Source organism: Rhinatrema bivittatum, chromosome 3 (assembly GCF_901001135.1).
Source record: "Rhinatrema bivittatum chromosome 3, aRhiBiv1.1, whole genome shotgun sequence".
NCBI lineage: Eukaryota > Metazoa > Chordata > Amphibia > Gymnophiona > Rhinatrematidae > Rhinatrema > Rhinatrema bivittatum.
In genome coordinates, this window is record NC_042617.1 from 10,646,459 (window position 1) to 10,668,793 (window position 22,335).

At 48.0% G+C, this 22,335-nt stretch overlaps 1 protein-coding gene across 2 annotated transcripts in view; it reads left to right on the forward strand.

The window, feature by feature from the left end:
* Positions 1-22,335, forward strand: part of CMTR1 (cap methyltransferase 1) — a 322,636-nt gene that overhangs the window by 53,755 nt on the left and 246,546 nt on the right. For both annotated transcript variants that reach the window (XM_029592902.1, XM_029592901.1), the window contains exons 5-7: positions 1,121-1,213; positions 14,013-14,084; positions 18,315-18,409. In XM_029592902.1, coding sequence (XP_029448762.1) covers positions 1,121-1,213; positions 14,013-14,084; positions 18,315-18,409 — 260 coding nt within the window. The remainder of the gene's footprint in view (positions 1-1,120; positions 1,214-14,012; positions 14,085-18,314; positions 18,410-22,335) is intronic.

The following is a 22,335-nucleotide window of genomic DNA, read 5'->3' on the forward strand; positions in this document are numbered from 1 at the left end:
CACCCTGGGATGTGCAAATTGGGCTATTTCTGAGGAGATCTCATTGACTAAATGTTATACATTGTAAAAGAAAAAAAAATTAACAGGGGAAAATGGTTTGAGGACATTTTTCATTCCTCCAAGGATTTTTAAGACTAGATTTCTTAGCTAAAGAGCTTCTCATAGTGTAAGTTGATAATTTATCTCAAAGAAAGTATAGTTATTACATTTTTGTGTTTTTCTGCTAAGATTAGGTCAAAATGTTAGGTTTCAGTTATTGCATTGTTGTATCGTTGGCTAGTTATAATATACATTTAGCTTTGACAGTAGTACGCTGGCTGTATCTGGTTCTATGCATGACATACATACATGGCAAGCTGGAGGAGGGGACTAAACCTTGACTGGTGGAGCCAGAAGTAAAGGAAAGGAAATGCACTGGTAAGTCTTAATTTCTCCAAAATGCTTGATATAGTTGCAGCAATGAATGCCCTAAAGTAGCTTACATTGTCCTGTTTACAGAGTACAGGTTACTGCTTAGTTAAAGTGAAGACTTCCTGTTTATTAATTCCCTTTTGATTTTCTACCTTTCATATAACCCTCTTGGCAGATTACACTCAAACTAAACATTTTACACAGTATATTCTACACTAGTGACATATTAAAAAACATAATTCTTTTGTTCTGTTTCATTTAAACAGCAATTAATCACAAGCTATAAACATCATTACATTCTGCCCCAATAGACATTCAGGTAGAGGCATGCTCGAAGAGCCAGCTTTTTATTTATTTTAAATATTTTGGGCCAATGATGTGACCTCCATAAAGCTGGTGCATAGCATTGGAGCACAATATGCTTCATCACTATCATTTTGATGACCGGATAAGATGACACATCTAAAAGTGCTTGCTGGGAGAATCTGAGTTCTTGGTGGCTGATATTAATTGTCACAATAAATATACAAATAGAGTATTCAGTTGCACTAAAACATTTGATGAAAACCAGGCCATATATGTGTTGGCTGTGAGTGTGGTGTGAAAGCATTTTTAAACACTGTCTTGTTGCTTCCTTGACTGCAGGGCTGTTGATCAATTTCTGAGGGACAGAATTTTATTTTTTATTGTTCTGACCTTCTGTTCTCAGGCCAGTGCCTATGAGCAAGTGGATTGGTTCCCAGAATGCACCACAAAAATTCCTGATGCAGAAGAGATGAAAAACTGGATGACTGTGGGAAAGGTATTCCTGCTTTATTGCTAAGGATTCAGAATTTGTCCATTAGTTTTATTTTATACCCTCCTTGTCCCGCTTGTCAGGCAACTGGTTCAGTCACTATTTCCAGTCACATACTTATTTTAAAAGTTAAATTTTATTGGCAGTTTCACATAGGGTTAATATCTTGTTACCTGTATATCCATTTCTTTGAGAGTTACTGTTAGTTCAACCCATTATTTGTGCTCAATATTTTCTCCTTGTGCAATTTGAATGAAGAAAACAAACGGCATAAGCACTAGAAAGTCAGATGCAAAGCATTGTTCCCTGTACGTACCGGATCAGTCCAGACTCCTGGGTTTATTCATCCTGAAACTATATCAGTATCATCATCTATGGTACCTGAAGACTGGAAGGTTGCCAATGTAATGCCAGTTTTTAAAAAGGGAGCAAGGGGGTGATCCAGAAAACTATAGAGCAGTGAGTCTGATGTCTGTGCCAGGCAAAATGGTAGAAACTCTCATAAAGAACAAAATAGCTGAACAAATAAATAAGCATAGTTTGGGATAAAGCCAACATGGATTTAGCCAAGGGAAGTCTTGCCTCACAAACTGGTACATTTTTTGAAGACATAAATAAACATGTGGATAAAGGTGAGCCAGCTGTTCCCTATATGTGCCCAGATCAGTCCAGACTCCTGGGTTTTGCATCCCTGCCAGCAAAGGGAGACAGAGAAAGTGTTACTGATACTGCTACATAAACCTGACTGTCACCTGCAGTTCCTCAACATTTTTCTGTCTCCAGCATATACTAGATGGTTCAAAACCTGCAGTTTTGCAGTAAAAAAAAAAAAAAAGATAGTTGAAGAATAGGTAGAGCCTTCCTCCCAGGAGTTGTTAGGTCCTGCTGCGACTGTCCCCCTTGGTTGAGGTGGATAGGCTGGGGGTTGGTGACACTTTAGTATGCTCGGTCCTTAGTTCTGTGGGGTGTAAATCTGGTGGCCCAGATCCCTCGCCTTTGCAAGGCTGCTGAGGTGACTTGAGGCACTGTGAAGCAGTTTGGCAGCTCAGTGTTCCAGCCTACCCAGGGAAATATTAAAACTTTTATATTTTCGGTAAAGTTAAAAAAAAAAAAAAAAAAAAAAAGGAATTTCCTGTCTTCCTGGTTGGGGCTGCTGGGGTATTTTTACACAACAGCAGAGTATGCGAGGTGGACAGGTGTTGGGAAAAAGTTCCCCTGCATGTAGCATGATGTGTGGCTTGGTCTGCTGTGCTTGTGGGTTGGCTCGGTTGCGGCTCAATCTTGTTGGGATATGTGCAGGCTGTTTGTCGGGCGATGAGGGTTCTTTGGAAGGCCCTGCTGCCATGGCAAAGGAGAAACAGACTTCCGCTCCTGCTTCTCAGTTGCATCAGGGTTTGCACTGGGGCTTCTTTCCCCATCTGTGCAGGAATGGCGGCCAGCCACCGGGGGAGGGGGGGATTTCCCTCCAAGGCTATCCCGGGCATGTTCAGGCTTTGCGGAGGAGCATGGGGGCTCAGAAGGTGAGGATTTTCCTATTCTCCTAGTTCCAGAGTCCTTTCAGCCCATATCTGTATCCTCAAGGCCTTTCTCCATGGACTTTATTCTTTTATTGCATGAGGCCTATTTAGGCTGGTTCTTGTTCTTAAGCTGGGGCAGGCAAAAAGTAAGCAGCTTTCTCCCTTCCAGCTTGTGTAAGGCCGGTTGATGAGTCTTGAGGATGTCGAGGGTGCCACCAGTGGTTGATCAGGCGGTTGATCTGGATGCAGATGGAACGGATCAGGTAGGGGATCCAGAGGAGATCCCTGTTACTAAAGAAGGCGATCCCAGAGTGATCCGTCTTTTTCGTAAGGAGGAGCTGTGGCCCTTGATTCCTCAGGTTCTGCAAGAGCTCGGACTCAAGGTTCCTCAGGAGGACTCTGATTTGGAAGGAGCTGATTCAGTCCTGGATGGTCTTGAGGGGTCCAGCAAAAGCCTTCCCATACCACAAGTCTGTGAAAAAGTTGGTGGATCAAGAGTGGGGAAACTCCCAAGGCCGGCTTGAGAGTTAGGAGGGCTATGCTGAAGCTTTATTCTTGGCCTGAGCAGACGCCGAAGCTCCTGTTGCTTCCTAAAGTTGATGCTTCGGTGTCTGCGGTCACTAAGAAGACAACTATTTCGGTTGCGGGGTCCGCTACTAGGGACATCAAAAATAGGAAATTGGAGGTTCACCTCAAAAGGATTTTTGAGGTGTCGGCTCTAAGCTTATGAGCGGTCATTTGTACTAGTGGGCAGTGGGCTTGTCTGCTCTGGGTACAACAGCTACAAGACACTCTGCCTCAGCCAGGCGAGGAGGCTCAGAAGGTTGAGCGCTTAGAGGCTGCAGTGGCATCTGAGCAGATGCTCTGTATGACTTGGTCAGAATGTCTTCTAGGATCATGATGACTGCAGTATCAGCCAGGAGATAACGGTTGTGTAAGTGGTTGTCTGAGATAGTGGTCCAAGTCTCAGTTGGGGTCTCTGCCTTTTAAAAGGAAGCTCTTGTTTGGTGAGGACCTAGAACAGCTAATGAAGTCCTGTGGGAAAACAAGATGCAAAGGTTGCCAAAGGATAACCCTAAGGGCAGAAGATTCTTTCAGGCTCTGTCCAGGGATAATAGGAGGTCTTCCCTGGCCAAGAGGTGCTTCAGGGCCTTAGAAGCAATTCTCTCCCAGGGGCCAGTCCTCGGGTTATTCCTTTTGAGGAGGTCAAAGACTTTTCTGGGACACCACAGAGGGAAGCATAGCTGAGGCTAATTCCTTGCAATGAAGCGAGGTTGGTCCACTTCTTTGTTCCAGCTGTTGGAGGTTGCTTGGTGCTGTTTTACGGAGAGTGGACCAAAATTACCACAGACCAGTGGGTTCTCAGTGTAGTAAGAGACAGCTACGCTTTAGAATTTGCTTGTCCCGTTTGACTTCCGTTGAGATGGAAGTCACTGCTTCCATCTCAATCAAAGATGGCGGAGATCCAGTTTCCTCTCCCTGCAAAACTTCCCTTCTTGGGGTCAAAACTCTCAATAATGCAGGATTTGGCGGAGGAGTCCGTATGCAGGTTGAGGAGATGGTAGATGAATCAGGGGAAAGGGTGAGTAACTTTTTCCCGCTCCTCTCCCAGCGATTCTTCTGGCATTCTCAAGCCTGTAATTACATGAGCGTCCATCGGCCCAATCTGAGATTCCCCGGAAAGGGTTTCAACGATAGCCCATTCCTTCAAGCGTTTCTTTCGAGAGGAATGAGGCATTGCAGAGAGCTTGGATCAGTGAGACGCTCGGTGTTTGCCTTGCACCGCCATCTTGATCAGGCTTCGCCCCTTGCCCATTCATTTTCTAAAGGGGGCTAAACACTTGTATCCTCCAGTGCATAGATTATGTCTGCAGTGGAACCTAAACTTGGTTCTGCTGGTTTTGTGTGGCCCACTGTTTGAGCCTTTGCGGGGTGCTTCATTAAAGGCGTTTTTTCTGGTGGCCATTTGTTCAGTCAGGTGGATTTGAGTGCAAGGATTTGTCCTGTAGACATCCTTTCTTGTGGATTTCGAATGACAGGATGTCATTGTATACGGTGCCTTCTTTCTTACCAAAGATGGTTTCCTCTTTCCATCTGAACCAGATGGTGGAACTGCCAGCATTTCCGAATTTGGCTTCAGGGACTTTGCATGCGAGGGAACGTCACTTATTGGATGCTCGTTGGATATTCTGTTGCAATATCTTAAGGTTACTAACAGTTTTCGGTCAGGTCACCTTTTTGTCTTATTCAGTGGGGCAAAGAAGGGAAGTAAGGCATCTAAAACTACAATTGCTCGTTGGTTGAAGGAGACTATTCTGGAGGGGTTGTGAATGCATTCTGCTAGGACACAAGTGGCCTCCTGGGCAAAGTTGTCAGTTGGTGTTGCCTCCAAAGATCTGTAGGGCTGCGATATGGTCTTCATTTCACACTTTCACCATGCATTATCAGTTGGATGTTCGCATGTTGAAAGATGCCACTTTTGGCGAATGTGTTGTGAGCGGGTCTTTTGGGATCCCACCCAGTGTAGGGGAGCTTGGGTACATCCCACTTATCTGGACTGATCTGGGGTATGAACAGGAAAGGAAAATTGGTTCTTACCTACTAATGTTTATACCTGGAATACCACAGATCAGTCCAGAGGCTCATCCCCTTAATTCAGAAAGACTGTTCTGGTGGTATTTTCTGTAGATTTTGATGTGTGTATATATGTTGACCCTAATGTTTTGAAGGATTTCGGCTCTGATGGTTTAGATACAGGTCAATATTGAGGGACTGCAGGTGGCACTCAGTTATGTAGCAGTGCCTAAAGAGTTTTTGTTCTCTGCTTCCATCTGCAGGTAGGGATGCAAAACCCACTTGTCTGGACTGATCTGTGGTATTCCAGGAACGAAAATTAGCAGGTAAAAAACAATTTTCATATTTGCACCTATCAATAGAAGTTTATTGGGCATTGCTGTCCTTTCATTGTCCGGGTTGTTGATTTAGTCCTGTTTTGGTATGGCAGGTGTTGAGTATGTTTTTTCCAGGCCTTTGTGTTTCAAAGAGAGCCTGGTAGCAGAGGGAGCTTGTGTCATTGTAAATGAGATGCCACCAGAAGTTGGATATTTTTTTTTTTTTTTCCTATGGTGAGCAGTAAAGGGGTGTGTCCTAATTCTGATCACCCATTATTAGGAGAATTTCTGTGAGTATTGAGTGTCTGTAGAACTGGAGGTGTCTGATTTCTATGGGGTTTTGACCGATTCTGCATAGTTTGGGGTTCAGCTCACTCCCATATAGGAAGAAGATTATTACTATTATTTGCTGGATTTAGACTTGAAATCCAAGAAACCAAGCATTCACATGCAAAAAAGCCATATATAATTACAGTGATGCTATCAAATAGTTTGAATAGTAATTTAATAGAGGATTATATTTGCTCAGAAGTTTTTGTTGTGGAAAAGAGGATTTGCATTCAGACAACAACCAAGGACTGAATTTCACAATCGGGGTAAATAAATAAGCGTGGGGGTAGCTTGCTTATTACGGCGGTTACTACCCTAAACCAATTAAGCCTGATACTTCACTTTGAATGCATATACAGTGTTGCTATCTGCTTCAAAGGCAGGGGGATATATGGAAAAGAGGATTTACATTCAAAATCATCCAACAAGGCATTGATCTGTGCAGTCTGGGTGAACAAGCATCGGGGTAACTTGCTTGATGTGGCGGTTACTACCCTTAACCATTAAGCCTTATGCTCACCTTTGATGCAACTCCAGCATTACTCTCTGCATCAATGACAGGGGGTGGCAGGAAATGTGAATAAAACAGTTCCCAACAAGGGCCCTGAACTTGGTGGTTGATGAAACAGATAAGTATGGGGAAAATAGTGTGGGAGCTTGCTGGGCAGACTGGATGGGCTGATTGGTCTTTTTCTGCTATCATTTCTATGTTTATATTTTAGTGCTTTTTCTTGTAGTGTCTTTATAGCCAGTTTAATATTGTACTATTTATTTATTTAAAATTAATATACCGCTTTTAAAGCAAGTTAACCAAGTGGGATGTATAAAATAAAACATACATAAAACCAATTCATAAAAATATAATAACCATAAGGCTAATTAACCAAGCAGATACTGCAAATAAAACATACTTAAAACCAAATCATAATAAACATAAAAATATTCATAAAAATAAAACATAATATGTAATTAGAATAATAACATGCAGATCAAGTGGAAAGTTCCATCATGAGGAACACTGCTATGCCTGCAAGAGAAACCAAGCCCTTACTGCCTTTCTAAATTTCAAACAATTACCTTTGGCATGGACTCCCAAATGCACTTGTTCTCGAGCCAAGTTTAGAGTATGCTCAACATTTTATCTTTTTAGGAAGATTTTTCATTTGCGTTGGAGATTCGGAAAATCATAAAGTTTGTGTTCCAGGTTTCTGTGTAGGGCCCATGATTTGCACTTGGTCTCTAGCAGGTTCAGGTTCTCTTGCAGACCACCTGGGGTGGGGGATAGAGTGAGCAGATCGTCTGCACATAGAAGGCACTGGATTTCTGAGGTATTTAGTTTGTCTTGCTGCTGACAAGCTCTCCAGTACTGTGGGAGGATCATTGAAGAGGGTGGGACTCAGGCTGCATCCCGGTCTTGTTCCTCACTCCTGTCTGCAGATTGTTTGTTTTTACCTGACAGCTGATGGATGAGCACATGGATTTAATTATATTCCCCCAGTTCCTGTTTGAAGTAGATTAAAATTGAAGCCAGGATGCCAGATTTATTCATTTATAACATTTCTAGCATGCACTATTGACACAGTTCAAGGTGGGTTACAACAAAATTCTTCATAATCAATTAAAACAAAAAATATATACAAATACACGTAAAATTTCTGCATTTGCTGTGTAGATTTTAAATAAAAATACACAAATCTACTCATGCTGTAAAAAAAAAAAAAAAAAAAGTAAAGTTGTCTACTACTATTACTTATCACTTCTATAGCATTATGCAATGTACGCAGCACTGTACCAAAACCACACGAGACCATCCCTGCGCAGTAGTTCTTGCAGTCTAATCAAGACAAACATACAAGATAAAAGACTTTAGGAATTTTATTTATTAATAAAGGGGTTATAATCAATGAGGCTGTGAGCGGGACAATCAGGGGTTAAGATTTAAAAGTAGCCTTCCCTGTACGTACCAGGATCAGTCCAGGACACCTGGGTTGTGACTCCGCACCAGTAGGTGGAGACAGAGCAAAACTTGTCTGTGTGAGTCATATATGACCCTGTGCCAGTCACAGCCCCCTCAGTCTTACTCTGTCTCCAGTAGGTGGTGCAGGTGCAGTCACAGCCTCTGCCTGCACTGATTCTGGTAGTTAGTCAGGTTTTTGGAATTTTTTTCCTTTTCAATTTGGTTTTTGGAAACTTTTCATCTAAATAAGAAGAATTTGGTTTTTGGAAGTTTTTCATCTAAAGAAAGAAGACTCCCTCGTCCTGAGAGCCTCCCAGGGAGGTTGGGAGGTTCTGAGGGGACCATCCCCCCCTGGTAGAGGCCGCTGCTGAGGGTTGAGGACCCGGCCCTTGCTGGCAGCAGCGTCGGGGGTGACACCGGGGAGCCCGGTTCACTCACCCCCGCTGGAGCAGGCAGGTCAGGACCAGGGACAGCGTCCAAGCAGCGATCGCAAGAAAAAAAAAAAAAGAAAGTCTGTTTTGTTTTTGTTTTGCGGCTTCCTCGCCTCGCGGCTTCGTTCCGGGGGGGTTGATTTTTAGTGCAGATCCCTTCTGGTCACTTGCCGGTCGCGTGGGGGATGCCGGCTCTCCGTCCTTCGCGGCTTCGTTCCGTGGGGGGGGTTGATTTTAGTGGAGATCCCTTCTGGGCCCCTGCCGGTCGCGTGGGGGATGCCGCGTGGAGCCTCCTGCTGCGCGCGCGGCTCGGCGTGCACGCCTGTATAGGGACGGCGTGTTTTCAGCCTGGGTCTCGGGCGGCGAGGGGCCGTCCGAGACAGGTCGGGGAGCTTGGATTCGACCAGCGTTGGGGCCGCCGTGCGACGAGCAGGCAGGGGATAGCTCAGCTGTTCCGTTCCCGCTGAGCGCCGTTCCCGCGGAGCGCGGGAACGCGGCCATTTTGGGTGCAGTTAGTCAAGCCACGAGGAAGGCCTTAGCAAATGGAGGTCTCCCTCCGGCGCTTTCCCCGCAGCAGCGAGCCCCCGGGGAGGCCTCCCCGAGGGGGGCTGCTTCTCCGGTTGAGGTCAGTGCGGAGACGGCCTCCACTGATTCGGAGGCCTCCTTTTCTTCGGTTTTCGCGTTCTTTTTAAGGAAGGTCCTCCCTCAAAAGATCTAGGCAGCAGAGGATGAAAGCTGGGAAAGGATCTGGGAAGCCCTCCGATCCTCCAAAGCATGTTAGCCTGATGCGGGGTAGACCGCAGGAGACGGACTCCGGGTCCTCCTGTTCGGAGGACGCAGCCCCTGAGCCGGAGGAAGAGGGCTCAGGCCTGCCAGGTACCAGCACAGGTACAGCAGTGGATGGAGATGACCCCAGAGTAGTCCGCTTGTTCCGGAGGGAGGAGTTGGCTCCCCTTATTCCGACCATCCTGCAGGAATTGGGGGTGGAGGCCCCACAGGTGGAGTCTAGACCGGGAGCCAAGATGGATCCGGTCCTTTCGAGCTCACCGGCCCAGCAGTGGCCTCCCCGTTCCCCTTTTCGGCTGCTGATATATTATTCCGGGAATGGGATTCCCTGGAGCTGGGCCCGGAAGTGAGTGAAGCCATGGACAAGTTGTATCCATTACCAGAAGATACCCTGGCGCTTCTTCGAGTTCCCAGAGTGGATGCAGCGGTGTCGGCGGTACCTAAAAGGTCAACGATCCCGGTTACAGGAGCGACCGCTTTCAAGGATATCCAGGATAGAAGGATAGAACTCCAGCTTAAGCAGGTGTTTCAGGCGTCGGCCTTGGGGGTGCGCGCGGCGATTTGTAGTAACTTTGCGCTGCGTGCTGGGTTCCGGTGGGCCCAGGTTCTCCAGGCCAACGCGGATCTGTCGGAGGAGGAGGCGCGGCAGGCGGATCGCCGCAGATGCTCTGTATGACTTGCTCCGGACGGCCTCCAGAGCTATGGTCTCGCCAGGGTCAGCGAGGAGCCTCCTTTGGCTTCGGAACTGCGGTTCCAGGAAGTCGCGTCCTCCACGTTCTTCGGGACCCTCGTATAGGTCTCCTTCCTCCTGGACCCCTCGGTGGCAGCAGTCCTTTCGGGGGAAGCGGTTCGGTAGGCAGGGAGGAACCCCGGCCGCAGGGGTCCCAAGGTTTCGCAATGAAATGCGGTTGGCCCATTCCTCGCCGCAGCCTCTGCACGTGATCCCAAATGTTGGGGCGCGGTTGACGTTGTTTTCGAGGAATGGGCCAGCGTTACGTCGGACCAGTGGGTCCTCGACGTGATAAGCCACGGCTACGCGTTACTTTTTGTTCGAATCCCAGCGGACAAGTTCCTCGTCTCTCCTTGCAAAGCTCCGGAGAAGAAGGCGGCACGGCTAGGCACCATCCGGCGCTTGGAAAGCTCAGGAGCTATTGTTCCGGTCCCGATCCATCAGCACGGCGAAGGCCGTTACTCCATTCACTTCATCGTTCCAAAGAAAGACGGCACGTCAAGACCGATCCTGGACCTCAAAGGCGTGCACAGATGCCTGCGCGTTCCTCACTTCAAGATGGAGACAATTCGTTCGGTGATTGCTTCGGTGCGGCTGGGCAAATTCTTGGCTTCCCTAGATCTCACGTGGGACTTCGGCCGGAGTGCCAGCAATTCCTGAGGTTCTGCATGCTGGGGCGTCACTATCAATTCCGGGCACTGCCATTTGGTCTCGCGACAGCTCCCCGCACATTCACGAAAGTGATGGTGGTGGCGGTGGCGGTGGCGGCGCTGCTACGCCGGCAAGGTTTCCTGGTTCATCCTTACCTGGACGACGGGCTGATTCGCGCGAAGTCCGAGGGTAAGTGTCGACGGGCGGTGGCCCGGGTCCTACAGATCTTGCAGTCTCTAGGCTGGGTAATCAATTTCGCCAAGAGTCAACTGATACCGACCCAGACCCTAGAATACCTCGGAGCTGGATTCGTCACGACACAGGGCAAAGTGTTCCTGTCCCAGGAACGCAGGTGCAAGCTACAGTCTCAGGTGAGGCGGTTGCTGTCTCTTCACAGTCCTCGGGTCTGCGATTATCTGACGGTCCTGGGTTCGATGGCTTCAATGCTCGCCCTGGTTCCCTGGATGTTCGCTCATTTGCGGCCGTTGCAGTCGTCCTTACTATCCCGATGGAAGCCGGTCTCGGAGGAGTTCTTCCTGCCTCTTCCACTCGAGGGCCAAGCGAGATCCAGCCTGTACTGGTGGCTCGATTCCAAGCATCTGTCCGGTGGAGTGTCCCTGCGGGTACCCGATTGGACGGTTGTGACCATGGATGCCAGTCTCTCCGGTTGGGGAGCAGTTTGCCTAGGGAGGTCGGTCCAGGGGCTATGGTCAGCGTCTCAAGCCCAGTGGTCTATCAACCGACTAGAGACCAGAGCGGTCCGTCGGGCTCTACAAGCCTTCTTACCGTTAGTACGGGGATAGGCGGTCCGAGTACTATCGGACAACGCAACCACCGTGGCCTACATCAATCATCAAGGAGGGACTAGGAGTCCACAGGTGGCTATAGAGGCGCAGCTCTTGATGTCACGGACAGAACTAAGTCTCAGCAACATCGCAGCCTCCCACATTGCCGGGGTCGACAATGTCCAGGCGGATTTTCTCAGCCGTCACAACCTCGATCCCGGAGAGTGGGAATTGGCGGACGAAGTGTTTCTGCTCATCTGCAGAACGTGGGGGGTGCCCCACATGGATCTGATGGCCACGTGGCACAACGTGAAGGCTCCGCGATTTTACAGTCGGCATCGAGAACGGGGAGCAGAAGGCGTCGACGCGCTGGTACTTCCTTGGCCAACGGATGTGCTTCTGTACGTGTTTCCCCCGTGGCCGATGATAGGCAAGATTCTGCAGTGCATAGAATTGCACCCGTTCAATGGGATCATGGTGGCACAGGAGTGGCCACGTCGTCCGTGGTTCGCAGATCTCATTCAGTTGTCGGGGGCGACTCCCTTTCGTCTCCAGGGGTTCGCGGGGCTCCTACGTCAGGGCCCCGTCTGTTTTGGAGGATGCGGATCACTTCTGTCTCGCGGCATGGTTTTTGAGAGGAATTGCCTGAAGAGATAAGGTTACTCAGATGCGGTGATAGCCACGTTGCTGAGGTCCAGAAAGCAGTCTATGTCCCTGGCTTATGTCCGTGTCTGGGCGGTTTTTACGGCCCTGGCTTATGTCCGTGTCTGGCCGGTTTTTGGAGGATTGGTGCGTGAAGCGGGGGGTGGATCCCACTTCCGCTTCGGTTTCAAATATTCTAACGTTTCTTCAAGCCGGTCTGGCCAAAGACTTGGCGTGCAGTTCTCTACGGGTCCAGGTGGCGGCGCTTGGTTGTTTGCGGGGTAAGGTCCGGGGAACCATCCCTGGCCCTTCATTCGGATATCTCCCGTTTCCTTCGGGGGGCTAAACATCTCCGTCCTCCATTGCGTCCCCCCTGTCCGTCTTGGAACCTTATCTGGGTTATCTCCGCCTTAGGCTTGGCCCCGTTTGAGCCCTTGAAGCATGCATCTACTAAGGACCTTACGTTGAGGACGGTATTTTTGGTGGCGATTGCCTCGGCACGGCGTGTTTCGGAGTTGCAGGCCCTGCCCTGTAGGGAACCGTTCTTGCGTATTTCCGATTCAGGAGTATACTTGCGGTCGGTACCTTCCTTTCTACCTAAAGTGGTGTCGTTTTTCACGTAAATCAGTCAGTGGGGTTACCTGCGTTTGCGGTTGGGGAGTCCCCTGATCCCCAGTTAAGGGAACTGCGGAAGCTGGACGTGCGGAGGTCCATTCTTCGTCACTTGGAGGTTACTAATCCGTTCCGGGTAACAGACCATCTTTAGTTTTGTTCTCGGGTCCAAAGACAGGGGCCGCTGCGTCCCGCACGACGATCGCCCGTTGGCTCATGGAGGCCATTGGCTCGGCGTAATTGGTGCGGAGAAAACCGCTTCCGGTGGGTCTTCGGGCTCACTCGACTCGTTCTCAGGCTGCGTCCTGGGCGGAAGCTTCTCAGGTGTCGCCTCAAGAGATTTGCAGGGCGGCTACCGGGAAATCATTGCATACTTTATCAGGCACTGCCGGCTGGATGTCCGGGCTACAGATTCCGGGGGATTTGGAGAGAGGGTGCTCCGAAAGGGACTCTCTGCTTCCCACCCTTGGTAACTTAGCTCTGGTACATCCCAGGTGTCCTGGACTGATCCTGGTACGTACAGGGAAAGGAAAATTAGTTTCTTACCTGATAATTTTCGTTCCTGTAGTACCAAGGATCAGTCCAGGATCCCGCCCGCAGGGCTTCGCTGAAGTAACTGAGAGTCCGCTCATAGTTTTCTTAGTTATTCTGATCGCTTGTTTAGCTCTCCCGGTTGGGGAGTCCGGTTCCACTAGGAGTTCTGGTGGTAGGTTTTGGTTTGGAAGTGAATTTTCTAGCCAGTGTTGTTGCTTGGTTGAGTTGCTACTTTGACATTACGTAAGACTGAGGGGGCTGTGACTGGCACAGGGTCATATATGACTCACACCGACAAGTTTTGCTCTGTCTCCACCTACTGGTGCGGAGTCACAACCCAGGTGTCCTGGACTGATCCTTGGTACTACAGGAACGAAAATTATCAGGTAAGAAACTAATTTTCCTTTACAAAGGTGGGTTTTTAGATTGAATTTGAATAAGGCAAGATGAGGAGCATGACACTCCAATTCAGGGAGACTATTCCAAGTGAGGTGGAAAGAATAGAGTTGGGAGTTAATGGAGCATAGATAAGAGTGACTTGCCAGATGAACAACAGAGGAGAGGTGAAACCAAGCAGCCACCATTAGGCTGGCCTAAGAAAAGAGTGGCATCAGCCCAGTATGCCCTAAGGACAAAAGACATTTAAAGGTGGGTTTGCCACAATTCCATAGTCAACTGCAAATTACAAAGGAGATAGCTATAGAATTGTAACACACTTGGGGTTGGGGGGTAGATGTATGTCTGTGTTTCAGGTCTTTTCTTTTGGCTCCCTTTGCTCCTACTCAGGCACCGATTATTGAGTCCCTTCAGTGGGACAAAGAGAAAGTGACTTGGCATTATATCAAAGTCCAGAAATCTTTCAGATCTTGCATTCCCTGCTACTTTGTGCCATTGTGTCTTTCCTCATTACCCCATGCTTTGTTCTTTGTTGTATTATAGAGGAAGATGGAGATTGAAGATGAAACTGAGTTTTGCAAAGAAGATCTTCTTCACAGTGTTCTGAAATGCAAGGTGGGGCTTTACAGCTGGTATCAGTGTTAGCTTACTGTTAAAACCCGAGGCCTGGGTTGAGAAGCACTGCGCTAGAGAACTACCTCTTCATGTTACACCTGTGGTTAACCCTTGATAAGCTACTCTTATTATTGGATCTTTCAATGTTCTGCACTTCTCTTTTAGCATCTTCTTTCAGTTTGTCTCCTCCCCATGCCCTTGTTTCATGTAATTTCCATCCTTTTGTTGAATGTGAACCGATATGATGTACCCACTAATGCCGGTATAAAAAAGTTCTTAAATAAATAAATGAAACTATGACACCTGTATGAGATATATAAATTAGGAAATGTGACCTTTCTACCAGCCAGTTAGTAGTGAGATCCAGTGAGACATTTAGTTAGTTATTTTAGATTTTTATATTCTGCTTTTCGGCACTTCAAAGCTGCTTACATTCAGGTACTATAGGTATTTCCTTATCCCCACAGGGCTTGCAGTCTAATTTTGTAGAAAAAAGGAAAGGACGGTAAAGTATCTTGCTCAAGGTCACAAGGAGCGACAGTGGGATTTGAACCCTGGTTATCCCTGGGTCGTAGCCTGCTGCTCAAACCACTAGTCTACTCTTCCTCTCCTTTATGTGAACAGACCTTGATCCGACCATGTCCCAATCTCTATAGATCTCAGAATGCATGAGAAGGAATAAAGCCGCCACTTTTGGAGACTAAATGACTCCCTTCTGCATGACATTCCATATACCAAAGCTACCTCCCAAATCATTATAGATTTTTTCCATACGAACGCAGAGTCTGTGCAATCTCCGGTCATGGAATTGGGACTGTTTTAAATCCTTTATACATGGGTATTTTATATCTAGGTCCTAGTACTTAAAAAAAAGAAAAAATAGACAGCGCGCTCTCACCTTAGGGATAAAATTGCTCTTCTATCATGCCAACACATACAAGATAATTACTGAAAAACACTATCAGTTCGTGCCAGAGCTCATGAAGACCTGCATAGGCTGGAGTTGGACCATATAGCTCACTCCCTATCTCTGTCATGACAAGAATACTTTGAGGGTAGAAATAGAGCAGGAAAACTCCTTGCTCAAAAACTAAAAAAAATCACTTAGAATCATATCCTTTAAAATTAAAAACGAATTGGGACAGATTGAGTCAACAAACTCCGCTATCACACAACAATTTCTTACATTTTATCAAACTTTATATGCAGCTGAGACTCAAATAACCCAGTCGGCCGTAGACAAGTACTTATGATCTGTGCCCTTACCCCGCCTATCCTTAGAAAGGAGCGAACTCCTAAATGCTGAAATTTCATCATCTGAGATCTTAGCTATAAAAAATTTGAAAATAGGAAAAGCCCCTGGCCCTGATGGTCTTCAGCCAAATTCTATAAAACATTCAGCCCTCAACTTGTATTTCACTTGCAAAAACATTTTAACTTTCTTCGTAAAGGAGGTACGCTCTTACCAGATTCCAGTTTGGCGAGCATCACCATTATAGCCAAACCAGGCCGAGACCCTGCACTCTTTGTGTCTTATCGACCTATCTCTCTGATAAATTTAGACTTAAAGTTACTTGCCAAAGTCCTAGTCGATAGACTCGGAACCACGCACCCGTGCGGAAATGCGCTCCTGGTTTATAGAAATTCACCAGGATATAAAAACATCCATATCTGAGGTAGCAATCACCCTTCAGGAGATGCGTGATGACCATGCTGAACTGGGTCGACGGATTGACGAAACAGACAACCATCTCGATGACCACGAAGAGAGATGGACAAACCAGCAAAAAGAATTGCATGCATTACAAACCCAGCATATAGATCTTGCAGATAAAATTGAGGACATTGAAAACAGGTCCAGATGCTGCAACTTGCGCTTCAAAGGAGTGCCTGAGCGAGAGGAGTATGCGGATTGCGTTTTGGTGACCCAAAACATAAGTGCAGTGCTACTGGGGGAGGAAGACACAGACAGCGGGGGATCCCAACCCAGTGCACAGATCTTTGGGCCCTAATCTGGGGAACAGATCACGAGATATTGTCTGCTTCCACTCATTTGCCTATAAGGAGAAAATAGCAACTGCATCGAGACAACAACGTTCCTGGTGATGGGAAGAGAATGAAATTGCTGTATATGTGGACCTAGCTGCCACCACACTGTGAAAGACTGGCTTTTAAACCTATTACCTCCGCTCTGGTAGCAACGAAGGTTCGATATCGTTGGCTCTTCCCGTTTGGGTTATGGTTCCAGATAGATGGGAAATCATACAGGACACACATGCTGGACAAAGCAGTACAAGCCTTGAAGGAGGCTGGACTGAAGGTGGAGGTCACGGCCTCCAACAACACCGCTTCTAAAGGCTCCCGATCCGAGATGCCACGTTGGCAACGCATCCCTAAAGGTGGCCGTAGACTACGGAGGAACACCAGTGATGGACCAAGGGATGATATGATGCTCCTTCCTGAACTGTTTGACAACCACTGTCTAATTCCACAAATGACAGGACTCTTCCTGTGCCGTGTGAGCTGGTCATAATGTGGTCATTATGAGGTTTTTTGTTGTTTCTAGTATTTTAGTTATTCTATTGCTGGGAATATAAGCGCAGCAATTTCTTTCATCACTACGGTAGATTTATTTTCAGAAGCTCCGGGGATGGGTGGCTCCGTTCTTTTTCAGTATGGGTCTTTCCTCCAGTAGATACTGGGAATGATTGGATCTTTCCCAGGTGGTTAAGAGGGGAGGGGAGGGGGAATGGGTATTTAACCTCCATATATGTATAACTGTATCAACAAAGGGGAGTAAATGGTGCAATACCAAATGTTTATATCAGGCCTTAATACGGATAGCACGGATCCGATACTTTCAAAATTAGAAAAGGCCTTTGATATAGTCCACTGGCCTTTTCTTTTTTGTACACTTGAAACTATGCACTTTGGAACATTTTTTCTAAATTGGATACAGGCACGCTATAGTTCTCCAACCGCCTGTTTAAAATAAATGGAGGATATTCCACTTCCTTTACAGTGCAACGAGGAACTAGGCAGGGATGTCCTCTTTCTCCTCTTCTTTTTGCTATTTTCCTAGAACTTATGGCCAATCGAATACAGAATAACCCTGTGATACATGGATTTACCCTAGGTCTACAGCCCTGCAAAATGTTGTTATTTGCAGACATCTTACTTGCAGCGAGCCAACCTATCTCTCCCTGCTGGAGATAGAGTCCGAGCTTGCCTAATTTAGCACGGTCTCTGGCTTTAAAATTAATTGGGATAAGTCTGAAATTTTAAATATATCCTGTACCTCACAATTAGAATCCTCCCTGAAATTTCAGCACCCTTTTAAATGAGTTGCTACCAAGATTAAGTACTTGGGAGTTTATAATGGCAAAAAGCTATCTGACCTTTACCAATTTAATTATACCCCTCTCATACAACAAATAGAGTGAGAACTGGTTAAATGGGACCGACTCCAGTTGACTTGGCTCGGACGCTTGGTAACTATTAAAGTGACAGTGGGATTTGAACCCTGGTTATCCCTGGATTGTAGCCCGCTGCTCAAACCACTAGTCTACTCCTCCACTCCTTTATGTGAACAGAGCTCTATCTTCCAGCGCTGCACAGACATGGCCTTTTAGTTGGTGTATGTTTGTGTGCTTTATTATAAGGGTGTTATACAGAGGGTGAGAGATGAGCGGGGTTGGAGATTCTACAGAGGCCATCTCAGTCGGCAGTTGGGAGGAGGATGGGGGCAGCGGAGGCGGGGGCAGCGGAGGCAGTCTCAGCAGTCAGGGGAGAGGCAGTTTCAGCCATTGCTCAAGGGTGCTACCTAGAAGGCAGACTTAGTGTCTGTGTTAGCTGAGTTCCAGAGGGAGCTGCAGTTTGTTTCCCCTCGCTGAGGACTGGGCTGAGTAGGGAGGGGAAGAGCCGGCTGTGAGGTTTTTGAGTTTAAAGTGTTTTTCTCCTCCTAGAAGCCCCTTGTTTCCTTTTCTTCTAAAAAGACTTTTGAGTCCCTCCAGTGCAGCTGGAATGACAGGGATGTACACAGCCACCCATCCTGTAATAATGTGTGGAAATTCCATCCAAAGCTCCTACCATGTTCTTGACAAACTTAGGATTTCCTAAACTAGAGGGACCTATAAATTCAGGGTAAGCATTAGAAATCCCAGACAGATGACAGTTTATGTGCTGGGAAGCTGCCACCCCTGTATCTGACCACTGTTTTTAAATCTGCAGAGTGTGTTTGATGAGCTGGATGGGGAGGAGATGCGGCGAGCTCGAACAAGGTCTAATCCATATGAGACGATCCGTGGAGTTTTCTTCCTGAACAGGTCTGAAAGGTTTATAGCCCCCTGTGCAGTTAGGTCCCTATATAGAACCACTACACATTTGTTTCTTTCCTGAGATTGAGTTACTATAACAATGTTCTCCCCAGGGACATGGTTTACTAATTTCCTGGGGAGAGTCCTGGCATAGAGAGGGTGTTCCTCTCAGGGCAGAGAGCGGATGGTGGGACATCAGAGCTGGTTAGTTGCTATAAAAGCATTGAGTGTGAGTAAACTGCATGGGCTGAATGCTTCCAGGAGTGTTTACCAAATTATACTGCAAAAGTTGTACTTGCAGTATATTTTTAAATGTCTTTAATAAAGCTGAATCACAGGGCAAAGTACAGAAGTACCTGTTCCCTGTATGTACCCAGATCAGTCCTGACTCCTGGGTTTATTCATCCGTGCCAGCAGATGGAGACAGAGAAAGTAAAACTGACACTGCTTCAAGTACCCTGATGTCACCTGCAGCTCCTCAGTATTTCTCTGTCTCCAGCAGATGGTGGCTGATGCATAAACTTTTTTTCTCAGTAACTTTTCTTTTTCTAGTTTTTGAGCCTTATTCCCAGGGGTCGGGGTCCTAGAAAGGGATCCCTACCCTGCTTGGTTGAGTCGGATGGGCTGGGGGTTGGTGACCCTTTTGTACGCCCGGTCCAGGGTACCTTGGGGTGTACATTGGTGGTCCAGATTCCTCCCCTCCACGAGATCACTTATATGACTGTTTGTTTTTTCTTGGGCTCCTTTTCCTCACTTTCCCTTTCCTGTTTGTAACTTGCTGAATTGAGCTGGACAGCTCTCTTCAGTTTCAGGAGGGGGAACTTTTAGTGAGGCTCTTTCTTCTTTAATTTAAAAAAAAAAAAAAAAAGATGCAACACAGCGGTGAACCTGGCTCCCCCCCCCCCCCCCGCACGGTTGTTTCTTCTCCCGGGGTGTGTGCTCCTTTTTTCTGTCTGCGGTTTTTTCTCTTTCCTGCACTGATGGTTAGAGGAGGGGTCTGCTGCGCATGTGGAGCTGCTCCCATGCACTTGAATAAGAACATGCCATACTGGGTCAGACCAAGGATCCATTAAGCCCAGTATCCTGTTTCCAACAGTGGCCAATCTAAGTCACAAGTACCTGAGAAGAGGCTGGTAACTACAGACCAGTTAGCCTCACTTCGGTGGTGGGAAAAGTAATGGAGTCACTGTTGAAAGAGAGAATAGTGAACTATCTACAGTCGGGAGAATTGCTGGACCAGAGGTAGTATGGATTCACCAGGGGAAGATCCTGTCAGACAAATCTGATTGACTTTTTTGACTGGGTAACCAAGGAATTGGATAGAGGAAGAGCGCTCGATATCATCTACTTGGATTTCAGCATAGCTTTTGATACGGTTCCGCACAGGAGACTGGTGAATAAAACGAGCTTAGGAGTGAGTGCCGAGGTGGTGACCTGGATTACAAACTGGTTGACGGACAGAAGACAATGTGTGATGGTAAATGGAACTCTCTCTGAAGAGAGAGCAGTTTTAAGCGGTGTACTGCAAGGATCGGTGTTGGGACCGGTCCTGTTCAATATCTTTGTGAGCGACATTGCGGATGGCATAGAAGGTAAGGTTCCCTGTACGTACCAGGATCAGTCCAGACGGTGGGTTATGTCCCCCGTCCAGCAGATGGAGTCAGAACAGACTTCGAGGGACGTCACCAGTATAAGCCAGTAGAGATGTGAATCGTTTTTTAACGATTAAAATTATCGTCCGATAATTTTAATATCGTCTTAAATCGTTATAGAACACGATACAATAGAAATTCTAACGATTTATCGTTAAAAATCGTTAAATCGTGTTAGTGCGCACTAATGGGAGTTAGTGCGCACTAACTCCGAGTTAGTGCGCACTAACTCGAGTTAGTGCGCACTAACTGAAAATGATACAAATTGACACTTTCCAGGTCAGTAAAGGTCAGTTAGGAATGAATATGTGTTCCTATTGGCTGGCTGCCCTCTTATCTATTGATGTTAACCAGGTTCCCACTGAAGTGATGGTTGGGGGGATGGGAAATGGAAACTCAGGAACACTAACAGAAAATGATACAAATTATTGACACTATCCAGGTCAGTAAAGGTCAGTTAGGAATGAATATGTATTCCTATTGGCTGGCTGCCCTCTTATCTATTGATGTTACCAAGGTTCCAACTGAGGTGATGGTTGGGGGGATGGGAAATGAAAACTGTTGGTAGTTGACAAAAAAAGTAATGTGATCAGTCAATATGACTAGAACCTGTGCCCTATTCCTGATACCAGGGGTGTTGTGATCTTCCTGCACTCAGTGCCCTATCCCTGATACCAGTCTGAGACAGCTCCCTCCCTGCATTACTAGTGAGAGGCTGGTTTCACAGACAGGGGGGAGCTGCCTGACCCTCACTCCTGACTTCCCCCATGTCCCAGCTAGTGAATGGTGTGTGGGTGAGGGGGGGGGGGGGATGGTGAAGTCTGAGACAGCTCCCTCCCTGCATTACTAGTGAGAGGCTGGCTTCACAGACAGGGGGGAGCTGCCTGTCCCTCACTCCTGACTTCCCCCATGTCCCAGCTGGTGAATGGTGTGTGGGTGAGGGGGGGGGGAGGATGGTGAAGTCTGAGACAGCTCCCTCCCTGCATTACTAGAGAGAGGCTGGCTTCACAGACAGGGGGGAGCTGCCTGACCCTCACTCCTGACTTCCCCCATGTCCCAGCTAGTGAATGGTGTGTGGGTGAGGAGGGGGGGGGGAGGATGGTGAAGTCTGAGACAGCTCCCTCCCTGCATTACTAGTGAGATGCTGGCTTCACAGACAGGGGGGAGCTGCCTGACCCTCACTCCTGACTTCCCCCATGTCCCAGCTAGTGAATGGTGTGTGGGTGAGGGGGGGGGGGGAGGATGGTGAAGTCTGAGACAGCTCCCTCCCTGCATTACTAGTGAGAGGCTGGCTTCACAGACAGGGGGGAGCTGCCTGACCCTCACTCCTGACTTCCCCCATGTCCCAGCTAGTGAATGGTGTGTGGGTGAGGGGGGGGGGGGGGAGGATGGTGAAGTCTGAGACAGCTCCCTCCCTGCATTACTAGTGAGAGGCTGGCTTCACAGACAGGGGGGAGCTGCCTGACCCTCACTCCTGACTTCCCCCATGTCCCAGCTAGTGAATGGTGTGTGGGTGAGGGGGGGGGGGGGGAGGATGGTGAAGTCTGAGACAGCTCCCTCCCTGCATTACTAGTGAGAGGCTGGCTTCACAGACAGGGGGGAGCTGCCTGACCCTCACTCCTGACTTCCCCCATGTCCCAGCTAGTGAATGGTGTGTGGGTGAGGGGGGGGGGGGAGGATGGTGAAGTCTGAGACAGCTCCCTCCCTGCATTACTAGTGAGAGGCTGGCTTCACAGACAGGGGGGAGCTGCCTGACCCTCACTCCTGACTTCTCCCATGTCCCAGCTAGTGAATGGTGTGTGGGTGAGGGGGGGGGGGGAGGATGGTGAAGTCTGAGACAGCTCCCTCCCTGCATTACTAGTGAGAGGCTGGCTTCACAGACAGGGGGGAGCTGCCTGACCCTCACTCCTGACTTCCCCCATGTCCCAGCTAGTGAATGGTGTGTGGGTGAGGGGGGAGGGAGGATGGTGAAGTCTGAGACAGCTCCCTCCCTGCATTACTAGTGAGAGGCTGGCTTCACAGACAGGGGGGAGCTGCCTGACCCTCACTCCTGACTTCCCCCATGTCCCAGCTAGTGAATGGTGTGTGGGGGAGGGGGGAGGGGGGAGGGAGGATGGTGAAGTCTGAGACAGCTCCCTCCCTGCATTACTAGTGAGAGGCTGGCTTCACAGACAGGGGGGAGCTGCCTGACCCTCACTCCTGACTTCTCCCATGTCCCAGCTAGTGAATGGTGTGTGGGTGAGGGGGGGGGGGGGAGGATGGTGAAGTCTGAGACAGCTCCCT